Source organism: Tetrao urogallus, assembly GCF_951394365.1.
Source record: "Tetrao urogallus genome assembly, chromosome: 4".
NCBI lineage: Eukaryota > Metazoa > Chordata > Aves > Galliformes > Phasianidae > Tetrao > Tetrao urogallus.
In genome coordinates this window covers 4,053,736-4,076,424 of record NC_136817.1, presented here as the reverse complement: position 1 = coordinate 4,076,424, position 22,689 = coordinate 4,053,736, and the positions used below count along the sequence as shown (strand labels likewise).

The following is a 22,689-nucleotide window of genomic DNA, read 5'->3' as shown; positions in this document are numbered from 1 at the left end:
ACATACATAAGCTTGTTGTGTTTTCATGTTGTTTATATATAAATAACAACGAACACTATTCCAAACAAAGAAGACAGAAGATTATCATCATCGTTAAGTAAGTGTGTTAGCTAAATCAAGTCTTATTTTAGCAATGGATAGCCTGCCTTGAGAGGTGTGTGGGAAACTGTCCCACCTGTTTGACACGAGGATTAACTGTTCTGATTTCTTTAGAGGCTTCTAGTTTAATGCTATTTTATCAAGCAGAATTGTTGCATTGCTAATATAGCCATTAGATCCTATGCAATGTATTATTTGAGGAAATAAGGTTAGAATGAATCAAAGGCCATTTTATCTATGTATGTCCATGATTGGGAGGCAATCAGTGTGTTGTGCAAAACTTGATGATAGCTCACAAACAACACATGTGAAAAGTGAAGTAACAACATTTTCAGTGGTTTTATTAAAAATAAACAAAAAAAAAACCTTAATAGGACTCAGAAGCAGGACTGCTGCTTGCAGGAGACCCAAAAGAAAGCAGCGGTCAAAAGAGAAAAATCAGTTGAAGTTCTGGCAAAAAGCTTTAGTGATTGCTCCTCAAGTGCTACTTTGCCTCTTGGGTCACTAGCACGTTTCAAGAGCTGCAGGGTTGGGGAAAAGAATACTTCATTAAAAATCTGTGGGTAAGAACTTCTGACCATTTCATGACCCAGGAAGAGGTACTGCTGCTTGGTAAATATTTAAATCCGCATGTTGCTGTCTTGGTTGACTACATGTGAATGTAGTTAGACAAATAGAATGCTGCTGCCTTCCTCTAATCTGTCTAGAAAATGACTTTTTAAAGCAATAACAGCATTTTGGTCTACTAAATTTATTTTTCACTTGTAACAGGTAACTTGTTGCACACTGAACTGTTTCTTTTAAGACAACAGGTTTGTATTTGCCATTTGAGCAGTTAAGCTTTAGGGTATTCGATTGCTGGACTACTGCAGGAAGTCTCCCATAGTCAGCTGGGTTTTAGAGTTTCATTATTAGGAAAGTTGCACTAAGTCTTTCCAGCTGCACTTAAGACAACAGCTTGAATTGCAGAACAACTCATTAGCAAAGGAAAAGAGAAAGGTGATGTATGGATCATATCATGCTGGTACTGATACATCACTTAAGATCAAACCAGCTGATCTGATATTAAGAAGTGCAGCTGTTCGCCCTTAACTAGAAAACTGAGCTAGGAACTTCTTTTCTGCTGAGAAAAATGAATAAATCCTTTTTTATTACTCTTCTACATCTGTTAGGCTTTTTCTTTCGTTGGTCTCGATGATCTCTAGAGGTCCCTTCCAACCCCTACAGTTCTGTGATTGTGTGATTCTTTTTTAAGTTGGAGTTTACCATTTTCGGATTCCAGATTCTGTCTTCCCATATGGCATTGTCATTGCAGAGATGCATGGAAGTGCTACCCCACTAAAGTAAAAAACAAAACTAAAAGATTCATGCATCACGTAATTCCCAAGTATATTTCTTGAACTACCAAGGAATGGCTTAGAAAATGGTTTGTATCTATTGCCTTTGTTGCCTTCTTGGCTTGTAGCATCCCACTGCACATACTGACATTCCACAAAGGATCAGCATGTGCTTTGGTAGAGGGGAAAAAAGTGAAAATACAGTAACAAGCCAGGCTAACTGCTTAACTGCAGGCTTGTTTTTCCACAGCTGAAATGTTTGTAGTCTCATCCCTTCAGAAATTTCAGTGTACATCAGACTGAAAAAGCCATGGTGAGCACTTCCATTAATTCAGTCGTGTGTTTCTGACACTGAAGAGCTTTCAATCCACCACTAGAAACCATCCCTGAGAAGAGTATTATTTTCTCTTTCATTTCTTAAATCAACAGCTGATGGCTGTTTGCTTAGTGTATGTGAACCAAAATCCAATTGCTACTGGAACCAAAGCCAGCTAGTTCTTTCCAGCCAAGACCATCAATATGTTCAGCTCTAGAATCAGAACACAACAGCTCTGCTGCTACTGAAAAGATGTGAATGGAATTCATCCAGTTCCTCAGAGAAATCTTAGCTCCCCAAGGCTGTCAGGAATGAAAGCATACCTAAGGAGGGATGCTGCAAATTTCAGTGTAACAAATTAAAAAGTACAATTCCTTTGAAGAAAAAAAAAATTGAGTTCTTACATACAAGCTAGCTTCTGTGTTAAAGTACTACTTTTTGTATGAATTTGTTTATGTTGAATTTGAGCCCTGACATTTAAAGAAATTTGAGTTTTAACAATTACAGCTTTGCAGGTCACAGTTAAGAAAGAGAAAAGTGGTAAAGCAGTACCTGACTGAATTAAGAAAGAAGTCTTCCATAAAATAACCTAACCAGAAAAAAACCCTGCCAACTATATTAAGCATTATAACTGAGGATTTTAGCATTACAATTTATAAACCTTACAAGTTAAACAGCTTTTCAAGGTATTCCCTACAGCAAATTCATAAGAACAAAGAACTTCACAGGAATGTTTCTCAATCCAGCTGTTAGCAGCAACTGCTTTCTTTTTTAAGAAACAGCATAAGAGCACAGAACTCCTGAGGGCATTCATCCTATTTTCAACCTAAGAGAAGAAACTCATCCCTATACAAAACCCTAATAGGCACCTTTAAGAGCACAGGCATGGGAGGATTATGAAACTGAGAGGAAAGATTCAACTATCTCATCTGTGTAACATGAGGCAAGACTCCTATTCCCCTTCTCCAGGCTTCTCAAGTACAGAAACTAAACCATACAGACAAAAAGGGGTTCTTTTATCTTTGGTTGGTTTTTTTACCTTTCTGTGGTTTCTTACAGCTACACTGAAATACTTGGTATCACCCAAAGGCACCCCAACTACTTCCACAAGAGATGTATAAAAGCTGTCACCAGCTGGGCCCACTGCTTAACAGGGTACCTGCTTACTGCTAGACTAAATGATGCAAATATTCTTGCAACTACCAGGAAAAGGCAAACATCTCCCACTGCAAAGTACTTCCAATGGGTTTCTGAATCCTGGCTGCTCAGTGAGCAGGGAAGATGCACTGAATTAGTCAGATTGCCAAGACATAAACAGTTTGCTGACTCAGAGACCTGCATCCTGAAGAGCGGGTATAAAATGAGACATAAGGACACAAGATATTGAATTTGATTCATATTCAAAAATTTTAACCCAATAATATGCTGGCTGAATGTTCACTGTTTAGCACAGGTTCACAGCAAGCTTACAAAAATGCAATTAGCAAACCCTTTGCAAATATAATTACAAACACTAGCTTTATTCTTGATTCCACAACAACTGAAATAAGTTTCTTACAATTCCCTTCAGCCGTTCCAGCTCCTGAATCTTCATGATGCCACATCTTCTGTTTTATTCAGTTCTCCTTCAGCTTCCACATCTGACACCTCAGTGTGAATGCAAACAGCATCCCTAAATGACAGCTTTCTCATTTTGATGTTCGGCAGCTTCTTCAGATCACCATCCCACTCCCTTAAAGAAAAAAAAAAAAGTCATGAAAAACAATAAGCAATAGAAGTAGTAAGAAAGAGTAGCACAATTAGCTCACCTTTTTTTCCTGAAGTGAGGCTGCTCTTAAGTGAGGAGCCTCTCAAGTGAGGCTGCTTTTCTGCATTATATTATCATCACAACTGCAGTATGACCAAGCATCCATGTGTTTACCTCATCTTGTACACTACAGCAGCTGTGATTTCTTTGTGAAGAACTAGGTAATTTCAGATTTGACACTCTGGACAAAAAAAGCAGCAATCAAATAATTCACTTCATTCCCAAAGCCTATTTCTCTCCTCAGTTACTTTAGGACAACTCTTTGTAGGTTTAACATATTAAACCCCTGGTCTTTTAAGCAGTGGAAGAGCAGCTTGGAGAAGTTCACTTCATCTGGATGCTTACTTTGCAAAGTTAATATCACAGGTACATAAAGTGCTTTATTCTGATTTCTGACTGTTAACATTTTATATGACTTTAGGCAAACAGATCCAACACATCACTGCCCATGGCAGTGGAGCTGGAACTGGATGATGTTTAAGGTCCCTTCCAACCCAAACCATTCTGTGATTCTGTGACTGACTTTGTGGAGACACAAAATGTTAGTAAATGTTAGTTCACATGGGAAGTATATTACTTCTAAAGGCTGTATAAAAGAGGAAGGGGTCATTTAAATATCACAAGTCCTGTATTCAGTTAATAGGATGCTTGCTTTTTCTGAAGGGCAAAGAGAGAATTTGCCAATTATAATGCAGACATCATTGGCTTGCCTCTACCAAGCTAATAAAACAACACGATCATCAGATATCCAAGTACAAAAAGTCAGCTGTGTGTGAATAAACAGAGCAGCCAGAGGTCTCATTTTGACAAAAAGCATTCTCTGAGTATAGCCAAAAAGAAATACTTCAGTTACAGAAATAAAAATCTAACTGTTGAAACTTTCTAAGCCTTGCAATATCATACTGATTAGCTGTCATTAACACTTAGGCTGCAACAGCTAAGAAGTGCAGAATTAGCAGCACCTCATCTGGCTTTGCAAATGACAAATTCTTTAGCAGTCTGCATATATTATTTGTTAAGAAAAAAGACATACAATAGGTCAAATTCAAACAGTGTTTTGCACAAACAGATTTAGTAGTGAGATTACAAAGAACTTACCTGAAAAATTTAAGGTGCTTGCTGTTCACAATGTCTGGGATTTCTAATGGGAGTGAAATTAAATGCTATTAGACGTGCTACATTATTCAAGCAAGTCTCATTTCAAAGAAAGAAAAGTGAAGTAAAGGCTGGACACAGTATTTCAGAGCATGAGGAGTCATACTAGAAAGCTCCTATTTATGTGTTTTTCTAGGAAGACCTCTCAGCAGAAGTGAAATTATACTTAGGAACTACTCCAGAATTCAAATGTACCAAACACTGAGAATTCAATTCTAACAAGTTATAAAAAAGAGGATGCTTCAGCTTCCCTTCAGTCACATATCTGAGAAACAGTGAAGCATGTAAAGTTTGTGTTTAAAAAAAAAAAAGGCCAATGAATAAACCAGAAAAATAATTAAGTTACTATTTGTTTTCACAGAGTTGCTAGCATCCTCAACCAAGATCAAGCTGTGGGTTGTTTTTAAACAGACATTTATTCATTTATTCATAATAAAAAGATAATTCCACTCAGCAGAACTGACTGTGAAAACATTCAGAAGTGGCCTGAATAAACAAGCATCACTGCTAATTAGTGAGCACTAAGGCTTCTGTAAGTATTTTGAAACATCTATAGAAAAACAATTTCAAAGCACTTAAGTCACCACTGCAAGCAAGACAGATCAGTAATGGACTTAGGGAAGTGCCATCAGTCTGAGTGAGTAAATCTCACCAGTGCTTCAATGTGCTTCTCAGCATTTGCTACAGGGAAGCTTGTTTCTGCTGCTGAAATGACTGTCAAATGCTGCCCTACATGCAATGTAATATTTAGAAAGAATGTTGACACTCATCTCTTCTCATGAATTGACGTTCCTCTAAGTAAAATAGAAATGTACATCAGTAGTTTAAATTTTAGACTGAAAGTTTTCATAAAGATGAAATCTCTTTCCCAAACCTAATTTGAGTGAAATATACTGACTGCAAATCTTTATTACCTTTGGTAGCAAAAAAAAAAGGCAAGAAGCACAGGTACTTTTGGCACAGATTATTTTTTGCTCCCTGGGAATCCATAACAAGAAGTGTTGTTTGTAACTCATGCAGAATTTTACCTAGAAGGCCTACACTGCTTTGCTTTGATTCAGTGCCATTCTCTTCCTGGTCAAGTCCAAAATATTACATACGACCCGTGTTTAATATCATCACTAATTATAGAGATTTAGAAGCCTTAGTTTTGTTTTTTGTTAATGTAAAATAAATCATATAGTTAAAATACATTGTTAACAGACAATATTTTATACTGTAGATTTCACAGCCTGCAAGAAGAAAGTCTGCTTGCTACCTCTGAAATATTGAATCCACTTCATTTTAGCTCTTAAAAATATAAGATTTTAGTACATCTTACACTGTCCTTGAGCAAGCCCTGAACATAGTTTTGCATTTGTTCATCTACCAGTGTTCTTGGGCATTACAAAAATAAATCAGATGATGCTATCAATGCAGGATTATAGATGGTTTTGCTACAGAATGTGGAGTGATGATACCTACCTCTTATCTTCGTGGCCAGATAGGCTTTGCAATTCAGAAGAATATTTTTTCCCTTTACATTGGGTTATAAAGTCAGCTGAGGACTAATAATACATGCAGCAATTCTTGATACTTATTACTTTGACTTTTGCAGACTGCTTCTTGATAAACAGGTATAGTGACAGCAATCACAGCTGAGTAAGGCAAAGCAAAGGAACATATACCTTACTCCTTTGGTTTCTGCTGTCATTTCTGAACCTAATTTGCTTTAAAAACCTTAAGTCACAAGAGGGTGTTTACTGAGATAAAAATGGAAAAAAAATGGCAGATGGAGAAACAGAGCATAAGAGCTAGTGGAAAAGAAATGAAGGAAGTATTTCAGGTAACAGATAGCATCTGGCATTTCTAAGATGAAGTGTTCAGCAACTTATTTGCTGCAATGAAACAGCAGTGAAAAATGTATTTTTTCCCCACATTTCTGACACTCTCAGATACTCTTAACTGATTTTCTTCTGAGGAAGAACAAACTGTGCTAGTTCTCAAGTTTTGTTACAAAGACGATACTCCTTAACACCATTTCAAGACAAGGAACAGAGCTTTTGAGAAATATTGGCAAATCAACCCCTTTATAGTTGACTGGATGAAGAAGCATCGGAACAGATTACTTCTAGTTCCTATGAGCACCAGGAGTGCAAGCTCTCAGCTGTGGGTCTGAACAATCCTGCCTTTGTGCACAGGCAGGAACTGGAGACTTTCTAAAACAGAACCAGGGAAAAAGCAGGTGTAGGATGCAATCCCATTGTCAGAGTGCCTCACAGCACTACTTTTTACCAAGTGGAATCACGTTCTGTGACAGTGTCCTGAAATATTTCATGTCCTTCTAGAAGTACATTGTTCATAAAAACATCATTGTTTTTCATAGCACTATTTCCCTCTCCAAAAACAAAGAGCTGCACAAGAGATTTACCTAAATCTCAAAGGAACTGAAAGATCACTGCTCTTGACAGAGAATATAAGCAGCCTATGTATAATGTGGCATGCTTTCCCCTCAACTTCCTCCTTTGGCTTGGCCTCTCAACAGGAAGACTGACCAACAGAACTGCTAATACTCTCATTAAGCTAGATGGATGATCACAAACCTTATACCTCAGTATCAAGACATCTTGCTGATCCATAGTGATTAAGAGTTTATTTTAAACTTCGATAGCTTTGCTAAGATTATAGCTTAGATTGACTGTGCACATGTGATCCCTTATACATAAAACACTGATTAAGTTTGGGATTGGATCTAGCTGCACCTAGGCTTGTTGTTTCCGTTATGTGAAGGAGTTTAGAAAGTAATGGAGTCTACTGCAAACTTCACTGCTCTGAACCTCATCCTCTACACAATAAATAAGTGTATTTAGTCATCTCAAATCTTCTTAAGAAGCTGGCTTATTTATAATTAAGTTTTGTTAAAACACTGTATTAGATTTATATATAAATACATCCCTGCTTTTCTTTATGAGTGGAATTTGTAGTGTAATTCCTGTCCATGATAATGATTGTCTGTGAGTGTTGTAGCTACACTAGCAGATACATGCAAGTGATACAACTTTCATTTAAATCAAAATCAATATCCTTACATCCTGAAGTTTCAAGAATAGACTAATAAAAGTGGTACATTAAGCTTCAAAGGCTGTTCTTCCCCAGAACTTACACTGTGCTACTGTAAGAACATGCCAGTTAAATGGAAACAAATAATCAAAAACATACAATCTTCAGAGGAAATAATTATGATGCTTTCCAACAGAAAGTGTACTATTCTGAGTTCCAAGCCTATGTCACATAATGATTTAGGATTCCCTTTCAGTAGCTTTCCAAAAAACACATAAGACCAGATTTGACACAAATGATGATACATTAGGAGCAAGATGGCAGTACAACTGATGTAGATGTATTTAAGGAATAAGGGAGTGATAAGGAACTGCTAACAGAACAACCTTTCAGACTGAATGCTCCCTGTGTAGATACCCTTTTTTTTTTCCCCAGACTAAGACTTACTATGCTTTTGGATGTCCTCCACTTTTGTAAACAGCCAGTAAAATAATTGCTTCTCCATTTACAAGTATCTGATATATACATCAATTTCTATGATCATTTCTTCAACATAAACAATTCATATCATGTAGCTTGTTCATAGCAAACGTGCATCTACAACAACTGAGTTCAGGAACGGGTGTAAAAACTTAAATACAGTTGTAAAAGCCCCTCACGTTACAGCTTTCAGTGACAATAATTACTCAGAAGCATAAAAGCAGTTTCCAGCTGATTCCCATTTATCCCCAATCTGTAATTACAGTCTTTAGCAGCAACTATTGTCTGTGAATGAATACTACCCTAGACAGAGAGCCAAACCTGCAGCAGCTGTTACAACAAATAACGAATAATTTGAGAGCGTATTTAATATATGAAGTTGCACTATGCTCTCTGAATGCTTTACTTACTAATACTATAATAACCTCCAATTTTGCTTGCAATACTTCTGGATTCTTCTTTATTTTTATGTTGTGCTTGTGCATTTGATGTCTTTGTCTAGTTTTACTTGTTTTGTCAGCTTTCTACAAGACAACAAAGGAAAAATGGAATATCTGAGCCATTTGATAACATTAATAGCATCTATTTTCCTATGACTTTCTCTGTCTTCCAAGTAAACAGTATGGCTTTCCATTAGGCATGAAGTCATACAGGTATTTCTGAATCCCTCTCTGATGGCAAAGTGTACTACACAACACTTCTAGAGAGAAGTGTGAGACATACGCATTTACTTTATTGGTAAAATAAAGTGGAAAGGGAAATATGACACACAATCAAAACTTGGCTGTCCTTTGTACCTCAACAATTTTGATTTGTCACTTTTTCCCCAACTTACTTTCACTAGCTGGACTGACTGACTTTATCTGACTTTAACATTACTTTATCATTAAAGCAAAGTTTATCACTTGCCTCTAACATCCTTGCTTGTTAAAGAAATAATGCAAATCACAAGTTTCAGTACTATTCTGTACTTGACTGTAAGCTCTTTGCTTTTTTTTTTTTTACTTTCATTATCTTTTTTTCCTTACTTAACCAGCTTACTGATGCTTCCTTTCAGCCCAGTTCCAGCTGTCTAGTTCTTAAACTTGCATTTCTCACTCACAAGCAGTTTGCACCTGCATGCCCTCTCCTGTAAGACAAAATACTTTCACAATGCATTCATTCCTTCTTAAGGGAAACTCTGTGGAAATGTTTGTGTTGTGGTTTTTGCATGACTGCTTCCCAGCTGATCTCAGAAGACTTAACCAGATACTACACTGCCAAAGGATGACCTGTGGTAACACAGAAGTCAATAAGAATAACTGGCATTACGCTTTTTTTATTCAAACTTGTGATGATGGCCAGTGTAAATGCTAAGTCTGAGACTGCTTTCAGCTGGGCTCTCACTGCTAGCTCTCATTAGTAATGCTTAATTTGAAAGCTTCACAATTCTTGCGTTTGATTATTCAGAGGTTAATTATAAGGGCCTTCTCACATATTCCCTCCAACACCACCTCTTATAAGTTAAAGGAAGCACAGAGCCTCTACTTGAGAATAAGAGGGACAGTGTGTTTATCCTACTTGGTAAACATCATCTGTGCCTGTAAAATTGTTTGCAGTGTCATAACAGTCCAACATATCCTCCAGGACTGCCTGAGTTCTAATAGGAATACTCCAGAAGTATTCAAGCTTTGGAAATATATCAGAAGTGCAATTTTTGATGCAATCATTTTCCCACATAGAGCACACCTTGAATTTAGAGGAATGATGGGCCTCTCCCAGAAGCTCATGAGCTTTTGGCTCGTGAGTTTGTGGAGGCTTTGGTTGTCTTCAAGATCACAGACCCTAAAGCCCACTCTCTCAACATATTAAGCTGCTGAAGTTCCTCATGCCACTGGTCTGCTTTGGTGGAAAGGTGCAAGCTGGGTCACAGGATTAACCCTAATGGTAAGTTTGCACATTACTGAAGAATTATTAAAGCAAGCCATGTATATAGATTTCATTGGCACAACCCCACCCAAAACCTAATTAATTTGCAGAGGAAAACACTTTATTCCCCATATGCACACTATTCACCAATGCACACTAAAATATGCACTGAAATGCATTTTTAATATAAAAAGTCTTAGCATAAAATGAAGATTCAAGCATGCTGGATCACTATATACACATAATATGTATTTGAGACTGGTATGTTAAATGCCACTTGCACTTCAAAAATATATTTTACTTACCTGTACTAAAGATACAATACAATTAAATGTCAATTAATGTAGTGGAAATATGTCAGATCTCTCTCATCCTTCTCTCCCCCCCAGCACTGTTTCTTTATCCTGCCCTTCCCCTCCCTGCCCAACTTCTCTGTAAGGTACTCCACAAATAGTTAACTCCTCTGAGGAGTGAAAAACGTAATACTTACAAATTTTACTTTGATTTTGGCCTTGTTAGTTGGTAGAGAGGTATGACCACAGGATTATCACTAAAGCTTTTACGTACCTATCCCATAGCCTTCATAGAGCAGTCTTTCACGTTCCATGGTCTGCTTGATGACAGCTTCCCTTGATCCGTGCTGTCTTCCCTGTCTACCCTTAATACTGTTTCGTAACTCAATCTGCTCCAACTCAGCACTGAACCGTTCCATATACCTGAAAGAAATACAATCCTTTATGCTAGAGGCAACTTTTTGCAGAACAATTACTTGGACAATCTAAGAAGATATTCTGCAAATCGTATTTTCAAAATGAGTCAGATACAGCTCATCAAATCTAATAAAAATAACTTTAATCTACAAGCTGGAAGTTCCATTTAGAACTACGTTTGAATCATCTGCTGCTTTCAGAAAGGCGTTGTGTTTTTCTTTCTTTAATTTGGTTTTTTGTTCAAACAGTTTGAACGAAATTTTCACGTTATCATAACTGATCTGCTCTGGATAACCACTAAGCTTTAACTGCTGAAGTTCTTTGCAATGTCATCACTGAGTAAACGTTCAAACAGTTAAAAATGGATCCAGAAAATAAGGTGGTATTGCCTTCGCAGTATCACAAGTGTTGACCAGCATAGAAAGTATTTCAGAGCTCCTGAAAGGAAACTGATAGAATGCAAATTCTTAATACATATAGGTCATTATGCTTGCAGGTATAAAAACAAAATGGTGGCAGACCACAGGTACATATGCACAAAGCTGAGCTCTAGCTAAATCCAATTTTGATATTTCCTAAATAAATCAGTATTCAGGACACTTTTTTGTCTTCTCAGCAAAGAAATAAAAGGATTAAGAAGTACAATTACATTGGTGCATTTAAGTTTCAATGAAACCCAACTAGCAAACTCAGACCATTATAATACGTCTCCAGATCATTAGTTGTCCACACACTGCAAAAGCAGGGACATGCTTTAATAAAAACACGGGGCTCACTTCAGCAATTTCAATGCATATTGGAAGATGTATACATTTCAGTACAGAACAACCTTCAATTTTAATAAAATTAGCTACTTGGTATTACTAACAGGCTTACACAGAAAGGAACACCTAAGTCACTACAGAGATCTTATTTAGAAACATTATTTTTAAAGGCATATCAAGTTCTTCAGTGCTCTTTTAACACCCAGACTTACTCTTCAATTAGTTCACATGCTTCCTTCTTTGTGTATTCAGTTTTATTGGGGTCAAGGTGACTCTGGAACCATTGCAGTTTTTCTCCTACCGGAATGAAGTTAATGTTGATTATATCATCATGGTAGCACCAGGAAAGACTGAAGTTCTTCAAAGTTACTGAAATAAACTCAGTGTCTTTTATCCCTTCAAGAACCTGAATGGCATCATAAATATCTGGCTGGGGATGAAGGCAGCTATAATAGAAATATTGTCTTCCTTATGGAAAAGTGTTTTGATGCTTTAATGTAAAATACTGGAAATGAGAGTCTAAAATAATAGACAACCAATAAAATGGTTTAATTACTTAAGATGGCAAATAGGGAAAACAAAGAAGAAATCACAACAGAACAAAGGCTGAACAAGAGTTCCAGTTACCACAGTTTTTAAACAGACTGAATTAAAAAGGAAAGAAGTACTTCATATTGTGTCTTGGAAGTCTTGTATTTACTTCACAGCACAGCATGTCCATTTATCTATATCTATAATCTTCTTTCACAAACATTTATAGCAATTGTCTCCATGTAGATTCAAAAGCATACAGATAATACAGATTCAAAAGCAGATGGTTGGCTTACACTGACTCATTATAAACAAGCTTAATCTTTATGTAATCTTTCTGTAAAGCCTAACCTTTTGTCAAAAATCCTATTTCATCTCCTGTATGTACTACTTCTGAGAACATCAGGTATTTCAGCTACAAAGACTACAAAGTCTATTCTACACTTACAGAGTCAGATTATAAAGACACTCCAGTTGGAATAGCTGTAAAGTTACATAAAGTAACAAAAATTTATCATAGAAAGTTGTGTAATGTATTTGGTAATAAAAGTTTCTGCTCACCAATAATACTCAGACGTAAAGCTTTCTCAGTCTTCAACCTAATGGAGGAAAACAAACATGTTAGCAAGGAAGGAGTAAAGTGCAAATAGTTTTCTTCATTTTCCTTCTTCAAAAGGAAAATATTTAGATGAAAGTCAAGGTAGAATGGCAAACAAATATCTGCCAAATGTAGAAGAACAAACTATCATGCTACAATTTAATTAACTTTAAATAATTCAAGTTAGTGCTTAGTGAACAGTAAACATTTATGTGAAAAGTTCGTATGTTAAAAAAATGAAACCAAGTTTTTTTTTATTAATAAGAACTATGAAGAAGATCTGAAAGTATTTTCCAGATTATCCCACCTCAGTCTGTGGTGGGATAACAAAGTCTTCTGCATCCTATAGGATGCGTGTGCACAATTCAGTTGGGGATCAACTCCAGTCCTATTGAGAAGTTCTCAGGGACTACAAGTTCTGTAACAGGGAGCTCTTAACTCATTTTGCAGCAAGGAATGCTGTTGAATTTCACTTCATTTCAAGAAAGAAATGGAATTGATATTTGGGATAAGTATAAAAAAAAAAAATGTGCATGTTCACTGTCTATGTTCAAGGACTTGTGACATTATTAAGGCTTTTTTTGTCTGTTATGTAATAAAATGGCTCAAGAATAAAAAAATAAAGGATATATTTTGAAAGAACAACTGTCAAAGTTCAAGACACTTCAAAGCTATTTGCTTTTGTATTAAATTCTTTGTACTCTGTAGAATCTAATGAGCATTTCACAGTTAACTGAAGTAGCTTACAGGACAAAAAAGCGTCCCACCTGTTAAAAAAATATTCAGATCAAAAGAGAAAGTCCTACTTTCTAGAAACAAACATACATGGGTCACATGGCCATTAACCTACATTATTAAAATAAATAGACTTTTCAAGTAGTTTTCATTTCATTCTCTGAAGTGATACTGAAAGCCACATAAAAACCAATGTGTGTCCAAGTTGCTGAGATTTTCACTAACACATTAAAGGAAAGCTGCTTTTTTTCTGTTGTTACAGATGCCACAGCATCTTGGATAAGAATTTTTAATGTAGAAAGCTACAGAAGACAAACAAGCAGGATGAGTGTTATCATACCTGCAAAAAGCTGGTTGGCTAAAGAAATATAATGTTTAAGCAGAAATGACATCAGGGTGAAAGGACAGACCTGGATGAGACTGGTAAAAGCAAAGGGAAAAGGATTAAGATTAGAAGCCAGCTTTAAAACTCTGCTGTAGAAGATTTCTTCAAGATAATTATGGTTGATAGCCCATGGAGGGCTTACAGCACACAGCATGGAGTTTTGACAGGTCACAGTGTGCACGGAAAGGATTTGTATTCCCACGCAGCGGAGCTGCACACCAGCAGTCCCAGCTGTGAATCTGGCATAGCAACAAAGTGAGCCAAGCACATCTGCAACGAGTTGCCATGGAGAAAACTACAATGCCATCAAGAAAAGCTCTCTCTGTAAAATCATAACACCATCTATTTGTGGTTTACAACCATTTGTACCTGCAGTGGTCAATGGATCACTTATCTAGGCAATTATGTATGTAATCAAGCTTATTTTCTGGCAGAAAAGCCTTCTTTATTAAGGAGTGCACAACTTATCTCAGTATGAGAAATACTCGAAGATATGATCAGATACTGCCTCGCTGTACTTTTCCTAAGAGCATTACCTCAGTGCCTGCTAGAAAACACCAGTGTTTGCAAGGAAGCTAATCAAATAAGGCAAGGCAAAGATAGTTCCTCATCTCCTTCCACACAGTGAGTAACATCTTTTACTCAAGGGAAAGAGAGGATAAGGGCAGGGATTCAACCTTGCAGCAAGCTCTTGACTCCAACTGAAAGAAAAATGTAAATCATACATTTAGACATTATGGAAAAGGATGATTAAAGGTTTTCTTGAGGTTTAGTAGATACTGTGTGAAGAGCAACACAGGGAAGAAAAAGGTGTAATTCAAGTGGATAAGTTGGTTGAAGACTGCAGACAATTTGTCACACCTTATTATGATTGGGATTGGTCTTCTGTAGTTTCTAGAAAGCTTCTTATTTCTGTCATATTTCATTGAGAATGATTGCATTGAAGACTATTTGGATGACATGCTATGAAAGACTTCTGTAACTTAAAGAATTTTGCTTTCCTTCTTCTCCAGTGTCACACTGCAATACTGAAATTTCGTGTGCAGATAACAATGGGTAATTAATTGGTTTGGACACAATTTATAGAACACTTTGCTATCACAATAAGCTTTGGATGGTCCAGGTTGACACACTACTTTTAGCAGGATAGTTTCTGTGTGAGGAACAAAGGATTGTATCAATTACCATCAAACTAAAAAACCTGTGCCTGAAATAGTAAGAAAGCTTAGAAAAGGAGAAGCAAAAATCAAGAAACAGAGCCTAAGACAGAATCTTACACCTCAAACTGTTGAGCATGTCTGCTTATTAAAAAAAAAACTTTTAACATTCAAAAGAAAGTGAGCTTAAAGCAGAAGACAGCACTCTACATTGTCTAATCTTAAACTGAGACATTCTGTGAAGACAGTAGGCTTCACTGATCCCTCACAGAATTAAAGAGGAAGCAGCTGTTCTTTCACTAGGTTGTTTGAAGCACACCCTTAATTAGCCTGCTGAGCAGCCAGTACTTAATGGCTTTCCATAAAAAGGTGCTTTTTCCTCAGGTTAATCCATTACACACATCAGAAGAGGTCTGTTTGTTTCACTTAGAGGAATACTGCTGCCATGACCAGCTCCTTTTGCTGTACTTTAAAGAAACAGAAAGGCTAACTGTGCTGTTAGTTTTATAAATAATTTTACTTCCTTTATGTAAGGTTCCTTCTTAAAAAGCAATCATGTTTATAAAGACAACTTTTCCATGAAGAAAAGTAACTAAAAGGTAAATCAACTGGGAAACTGCTATTCCAGGTGGGTTGCTTATTATAATTAGCTTCTTTCTGTTATAAAAAAAAAACAGAAGAAGCACTTAAGAATTTGTCAGTATGGGTATCTACACTAATATAATTCTGCCCACATGATCGAATCTTTTTCTGATTTAAGTGTGCCATGTCACAATGAATAATCAATATAACCTTAACACACTGTTTTTGTGTACATGTATGGGAACTACTGAGTCAGGGCCTGAACCTCTGATGGATCACCTGAGGCGAGCAATGAGTTAGCCAGAGGAGCACAGGTGAAGGCAATTCCTAGACCTATTGAAGAGCTGGCTACCAGTGGGGAAGGATCTCTTCTGGAAATTGTCTCTGCTGGAGTTTTGTGAGTGAGTCCAGGATAGGGGTAAGCTTTTTGTTTATTCTCTTTTGTTATCATAGTATACTTTGCTTAACTTTCTTGTTTATTTTGTGATTATAACATCCTAATATTCTTTGATTATACACTTGGTGAGTCAGGCAGGCCAAACATACTAAAATTTACATCGTGTCTTTTCTTTGGAATTTCTATAAATGGGTCAAGGGGGAAAATGATACTTCTCTAGAGAAAATGATTCCAGGGCAGATCCCGGGATTTGTGGGATCCCCCTACTATGAGCTAGTGGTTATCATTGAAAAATGGGGTCCCTTATGCGTTATGGGCAATATCTCCCCATATCGCATGGCGGATTACTTTCAGGGACTTAGCAAGGATGTGCTGATTACTAAAGAAAGACAACTGGCTGCCTCCACGGTGGCATGGCTGCTATTAAGTGCCTTAAATCATGCGGAAATTAGAAATAATACTTTAGAGAATGAAAATCAACTTTTGAAACACGGTATTGAAAAACTAGAGCAAGAATTTGGCGTATTAACAGGGAAGAGGCCAATTCTACATCTTCCCATAGGCTAAGTTCATAGCATTTCAATAAATGATGACCAGACTCCTGAATCAACAGACTTTGTTGATCAGGAAAATAAAAAATCCAAATTAGATCTTGAATATCCAATTCTGACCGATCCATTAGAAGTCTGTCCTGTCATAACTCAAAAAACAAAAAAAAGTGCAGGATCCACCAGCAGGGGTGCCACTTGATCAGTGGCCCCCTGCCCAGACTCATTGACGTGTAACGGCCTGGCCATACACTGCAACAGAATTGATGGACTTAATACAGCAATTTCAGCAGAAGCCTAGAGAGAGTGTGCTGGCTTGGTTATTAAGACTGTGGGATTCTGAAGCAGAAAGTGTCTTGGTGAATGGCCCAGAAATAGCCAAGTTGGCCACCATGACTGTCCATCCTGTTCTCAGACAGAGGTTATATGTGGGTAATCAATACCTTGATGAAAACCATTCTATAATAGAATGGTTAATGGCGGCCTATCGTATAGTATGGCCGAATAAATCAGATATACCTCTACATATAGGGATGTGGTCCTCCATGGAGGACCTCCAGAATTATATCCACGAACTGGGCATGTGTGACGTCATATTAGGTGCGTGTGAGTGTAGAATTAACGATTTATTGGTCCTGAAAAAATATTCAGAGAGTTATGGCATTAGTGGACATGGGAGCAGAAACATCAATTATCTACGGAGATCTGACAAAATTTAATGGGGACAGACTATTCCTGTCACCCAAACATGGTTAAAACTGGGGTTTGGGCGTCTCCCACCCCGAGAGTACAAGGTGTCTATTGCCCCAGTCCAAGAATACATCCTGGGCATAGATACTCTATGGGATCTGGCTCTCCAGGCAACTGTGGGAGAGTTCAGACTTCGACAAAGTTGTATCAGTATCCGGGCGGTGCAGGCAATAATAAGAGGCCGTGCAAAACATGGGCCTGTTTGCCTGCCGAAGCCGTGCCGGATTACTAACGTGAGACAGTACAGACTCCAGGGTGGGCAAGATGAAATATCGAGGATGGTGCAGGAATTAGAAAAAGTGGGCATTGTAAGACCTGCACACAGCCCACATAACTCCCCTGTATGGCCAGTGCGAAAGTCGGATGGCATGTGGAGAATGACAGTAGATTACAGAGAATTAAATAAGCTCATGCCGCATATTCATGCAGCCGTACCCAATATTGCTTCCCTAATGGACACATTGAGTAGGGAGATAAAAACCTAACATTGTGTCCTAGATCTAGCAAATGCATTCTTCAGTATCCCAATTGCTGAGGAATCGCAAGATCAGTTTGCGTTTACGTGGGGAGGCAGGCAGTGGACCTTTCAGGTCCTGCCACAGGGGTACGTGCATTCACCAACATTGTCACAATCTAGTGGCGCGTGAGCTGGCTGTTTGGAGAAAACCTGATGATGTTAACCTATATCATTATATTGATGATCTCCTGTTGACATCCGACTCACTGGAGGCAGTAGGACAGGCAGCAGATTCATTAACCGCCTATTTACAACAGAGGGGATGGGCTATAAATCCCCAAAAGGTGCAAGGTCCGGGCCTGTCCATAAAACTCCTGGGGGTGGTGTGGTCAGGAAAGAGCTAAGTGCTACCCAGTGCTGTCATAGATAAGGTTTAGGCCTTCCCAGTCCCTACAATATCGAAGTAGCTGCAAGAGTTTCTAGGTATATGGGTTACTGGTGTTCCTTTATACGTCACCTAGCGCAGCTGCTAAGGCCACTATACAGACTCACAAAAAAGGGCAGCTATGGGACTGGGGGAAAACCGAACAGGATGCTTTTCAATGAGTGAAACTTTCAGTTAAACAAGCCCAGGCATTGGGTATATTCGATCCTACCCTCCCAGCCGAGTTGGACGTTCATGTTACTCAAGATGGCTTCGGTTGGGGCCTGTGGCAATGCCAGAGCTCTGTTCGGACCCCCACTGGTTTCTGGTCTCAGGTTTGGCACAGAACAGAAGAAAGATACAGTATGATTGAAAAACAGTTACTGGCTGCCTATTCGGCATTACAGGCAGTAGAACCAATAACTCCAATAGCTGCAGTTATAGTCAAGACCACTCTGCCAATTCGGGGGTGGGTGAAAGATCTGACTCACCTTCCTAAGACAGGGGTGGCCCAAGCACAAACAGTGGCACGATGGGTCGCCTGTCTCAGCCAAAGGAGCAGTCTGTCTTCATCACCCTTGAAAGAAGAACTCCAGAAGATCCTAGGCCCAGTGACGTATCACAGTGATGCACCAAAAGAAATACTGGTCGCTCCACCAGAGAAGAGTCCGGTTCAGGAGGGAAAATATCCTAACCCTGAAGATGCCTGGTACACAGATGGGTCCAGCAAGGGCAACCCGAGCAAGTGGAGAGCAATAGCGTACCATCCTTCCACTGAGACAATCTGTTTTGACAAGGGGGATGGTCAGAGCAGCCAATGGGCAGAACTGCGAGCTGTGTGGATGGTTATAACCAAGGAACCCGGTGATGGCATCCTGAACATCTGCACAGATAGTTGGGCTGTGTACCGAGGGCTCACTCTTTGGACTGCACAGCGGGCCACCCAGGAGTGGACTATCCACGCCTCACCGATCTGGGGCAAAGACATGTGGTTAGACATATGGAATATGGTCAAACACAGGACTGTATGTGTCTACCGTGTTTCTGGTCATCAGCCCCTACAGTCACCAGGAAACAATGAAGCCGACACGCTGGCCTGAGTTCGATGGATTGAGAATTCACCATCTGAGAACATCGCCCGCTGGTTACATCAGAAGCTGCGGCATGCTGGACAAAAGACAATGTGGGCAGCTGCTAAAGCATGGGGACTGCCCATACAACTATCTGATATCGTCCAGGCATGCCAGGATTGTGACACTTGCTCCAAGATGAAACTGAGATCGTTGCCCAAAACAACAGCCCACCTTGCTAGAGGACACAGTCCTCTCCAGCAATGGCAGGTGGATTACATTGGGCACTCTGAGGCACACCTCCTCACTCCGAGGGGGCAAGATACGCCCTGACCTGCAAGTGGGCTACTGCAGGCCTATCCAGTACTGAGAGCAAACCAGGCACATACCATCAAGGCTCTCACTAAACTGATGTCTGCCTACGGGACCCCTCAAGTCATCGAGAGCGACCAAGGGGCTCGTTTTACTGGTGCAATGATACAGCGCTGGGCAGAACAAAATAGCATTGAATGGCAATTCCACCTGCCATATAATCCAACGGGGGCAGGCCTCATCGAACGTTGTAACGGCATTCTTAAGGCTGCCCTGAAGACAGACTCCCAGACCCTGCAGGGGTGGACGAAAAGACTGTATGAAACCCTGAGGGACCTGAATGAAAGACCTTGAGACGGCAGACCCAGTGCCTGAGAATGTTGCAGACGACATGGGCCACCCTGCTTAGGATCCAAATTGCATGCACTGATCATCAGGTAAGACCCCAGATTGATTATGAAAATAATATTCTGCTCCCTGCCCCTTAGAATTTAGATCTGGGTACCCATAAAATAAAATGGCCCTGGAAGGTGCAGGTAGGACCCAAGTGGTGTGGCCTACTTGCACCTTGGGGGAGATTGTTGGAGGTGGGAGGCTCAGTAGTCCCTCCAGTAATAGGTACATGGCCTACTGATATTGTGGTCAACACTCTGATCTTTATTGCTAAAGGGATCCCCATCATGTCCCTGTGGCAGATCAGGACACCTCCTTTGGTGCCTGCTATCGTTATGCAGCCGCAGATATCCGGCCAGAAGGTGTGGTACAGGCAGCCAGGACGTGCCCCAGTACAAGCAGAGGTGTTGACCCAGGATAGAAATATGGCCTGTATCTTGCCCTGGAGAGCAGACCTTCCCCTCCTGGTACCTCTGAAACATCTGTGTTACTCCCCGTGAGTCTGTGAGCCTTCAGGATCACGGAAGGAACAAAATGCCATCAAGTGTTCCAGTGTTGCTGTCAGATCAGGTACAACACCCGGTGATGGTCTGCATGGGACTGATGGAACATAGAGCGGACCTGCACCTCAGGACCTCATGCCTCCAGTTACATCATCGAGCACTGGCCCATAGAAGAATATGGACATTCACTGATCATGACTCGTCTTGAATTGTACCCACACATGTTGCAATGAAAAACTGTATAAGCGTCGCAATATATCGGATCTCTGTATTAGGGAAAGCTCACCCTTTAGTTAACCTGATCACTAGTTCAGGCTGTGAAGGGATGGAGTGTATGGGATCTGCTGAGTCAAGGCCTGAACCTCTGATCACCTGAGGCGAGCCATGAGTCAGCCAGAGGAGCACAGGTGAAGGCAATTCACCTGTGCTGCAGGAAGGGGTGGAGCCTGGCTGCACCCCTTCTAGACCTATTTAAGAGCTGACTACCACTGGGGAAGGTTCTCTTCTGGAGACTGCCTCTGCTGGAGTTCTGTGAGTGAGCCCAGGATAGGAGTAAGCCTCCTGTTTATTCTCTTTTGTTATCATAGTCTGCTTTACTTAACTCTCTTGGTTTATTTTGTGATTATAACATTCTAATATTCTTTGATTATATAGTATGTTTTTGCTTTTAATGAAGATGTAGACATGAGCAGTGAAAAATCAAATATGATTTGGTTATCTTTCATCACTAAGCTCTCTAAGTGGCAAGAAGAGGTATTTAAGGGATGATGTAGTCAATGTAACACTACGGAAAACAGTTATAATCAGTAACTAATAGCACACAGTTAAAACCAGTAGTCAGACTGCATGAGAATATAAAGTAGCAGGGAAAGCTTCTTGCATGCTAAAAAACTCCAGGAATTTCTACATGTGCTGCTTGTAAACTCTCACAGCAGCTCTGCTGAGGCTGTGTGAGACAGTTGTCCTTATAAAGGGCCCCTTCCCAGGTGCAAAAAGGTGCAAGCTTGCTCTGTGTAAAGCTGTGTATTCATCCCCAGCCATAGAGGTTGCACAGTCTCTGAGGAACATTGTAACTGTACCAGCAACTCCCAGTGCAATGCTCCTTCCAAACTGCACTTTGACAGAAAATGCCTGAAGTTCACTTCAGTAGCTTTCTAAACAAACAACAGCAGCATATCCATGTTTAACGAGTAGGTCTGTGCATTGGAGCTGTGACAGAGTGAAAATGGAAGGCAAGTTCTGTCTAGCTATCTTCTAATTCTGCAGAAGGGGGGGATGGAAAACTAAAAGAAAAGTGGACTTGCCATGAAACATCATTGAAAAGGAGCTAAATACTAGGTTCAATTAGAAGCTCCTGTTGGGTGGGGCAGATTCCAATGAGGTTACTTTAAATGAATTCAGCACAAGAAGCTGGTGAGTAAAAGTAAACCCCAGTAAAACTTGGAGTAAAGTCAAGCCAGGGGATTAAGCCTCATTTGCTGTCACTAGCACGACGCCATTCAGACTATAATAAGCAAAACGCTTACTCGCAATCCGAAAACCTTGCTTAAAATCCAAAAATGAAGTAGTTGAACTACATACGGAAGATTTTGTGCATGCGATCATTTCACGTGGCCCAGCAGTGCTACGCCGGCCTTTGGATAGCCAACCTTTACCGCAGCAGTCTCTGTTCACCACACACACGCATTCCGTCAGCGTGTACGTGAGGTTACACAGCACTTACTTTTCTTTCTTGTCCTTTTTGTGCGCTTCCCTCGCGAGCTGGGCAGCTTTCCTGCTGTACGGATGGACGGCTTTCTTCTCTTGCTTCCCTCCTTTGGTTTTTGGCAATTTGGGCTGAAAAGAAATGAAAAGACCCCTCGCTGCTTAGCGGCCGGCAGTCGGGGGTACCGCCTCCCACCCCGCCACCCTGCCGTCCCGCCACGCACCATGGCGAACGCCTTCCCGCCGCGGCCGCCGTCCGCACGGTGCTCCCGCCAAAGGCATCCGGGCGGGCGGCTGAGCAGCAAGCATGAGGTTCCGGGGCCTGGAAGGTGCAGCTGGGAGCTGAGATGAGCTTCCTAGTTCTCGGATTCGTCCTACCTAACCTTAAATTCTAAAGGGGGGGGAGTTGGAGGGGAGGGTGGGGGTGTTAAGGAAGGCACACGCGATGTGTAGATTGCACTTAACGAGCTGGTCTTTTGCCACTGACTGTGCTGAGATCACCCTTGGGTGATGATGCTTCTGATTTGA

The 22,689-nt window shown here is 39.9% G+C and overlaps 1 protein-coding gene across 1 annotated transcript; it reads right to left on the bottom strand.

Annotated features, from left to right (window-relative positions):
• Window positions 1-3,332: 3,332 nt before the first annotated feature.
• On the bottom strand, window positions 3,333-22,470 carry TMA16 (translation machinery associated 16 homolog; the record flags this gene model as incomplete). Its single annotated transcript, XM_079534645.1, has 7 exons — window positions 3,333-3,484; window positions 4,658-4,700; window positions 10,709-10,857; window positions 11,828-11,912; window positions 12,708-12,745; window positions 22,181-22,293; window positions 22,348-22,470. 7 exons carry the CDS (start codon window positions 22,468-22,470, stop codon window positions 3,343-3,345), a joined length of 693 nt encoding a protein of 230 aa, XP_079390771.1. The 3' UTR covers window positions 3,333-3,342.
• Between the last annotated feature and the right edge of the window lie 219 nt (window positions 22,471-22,689).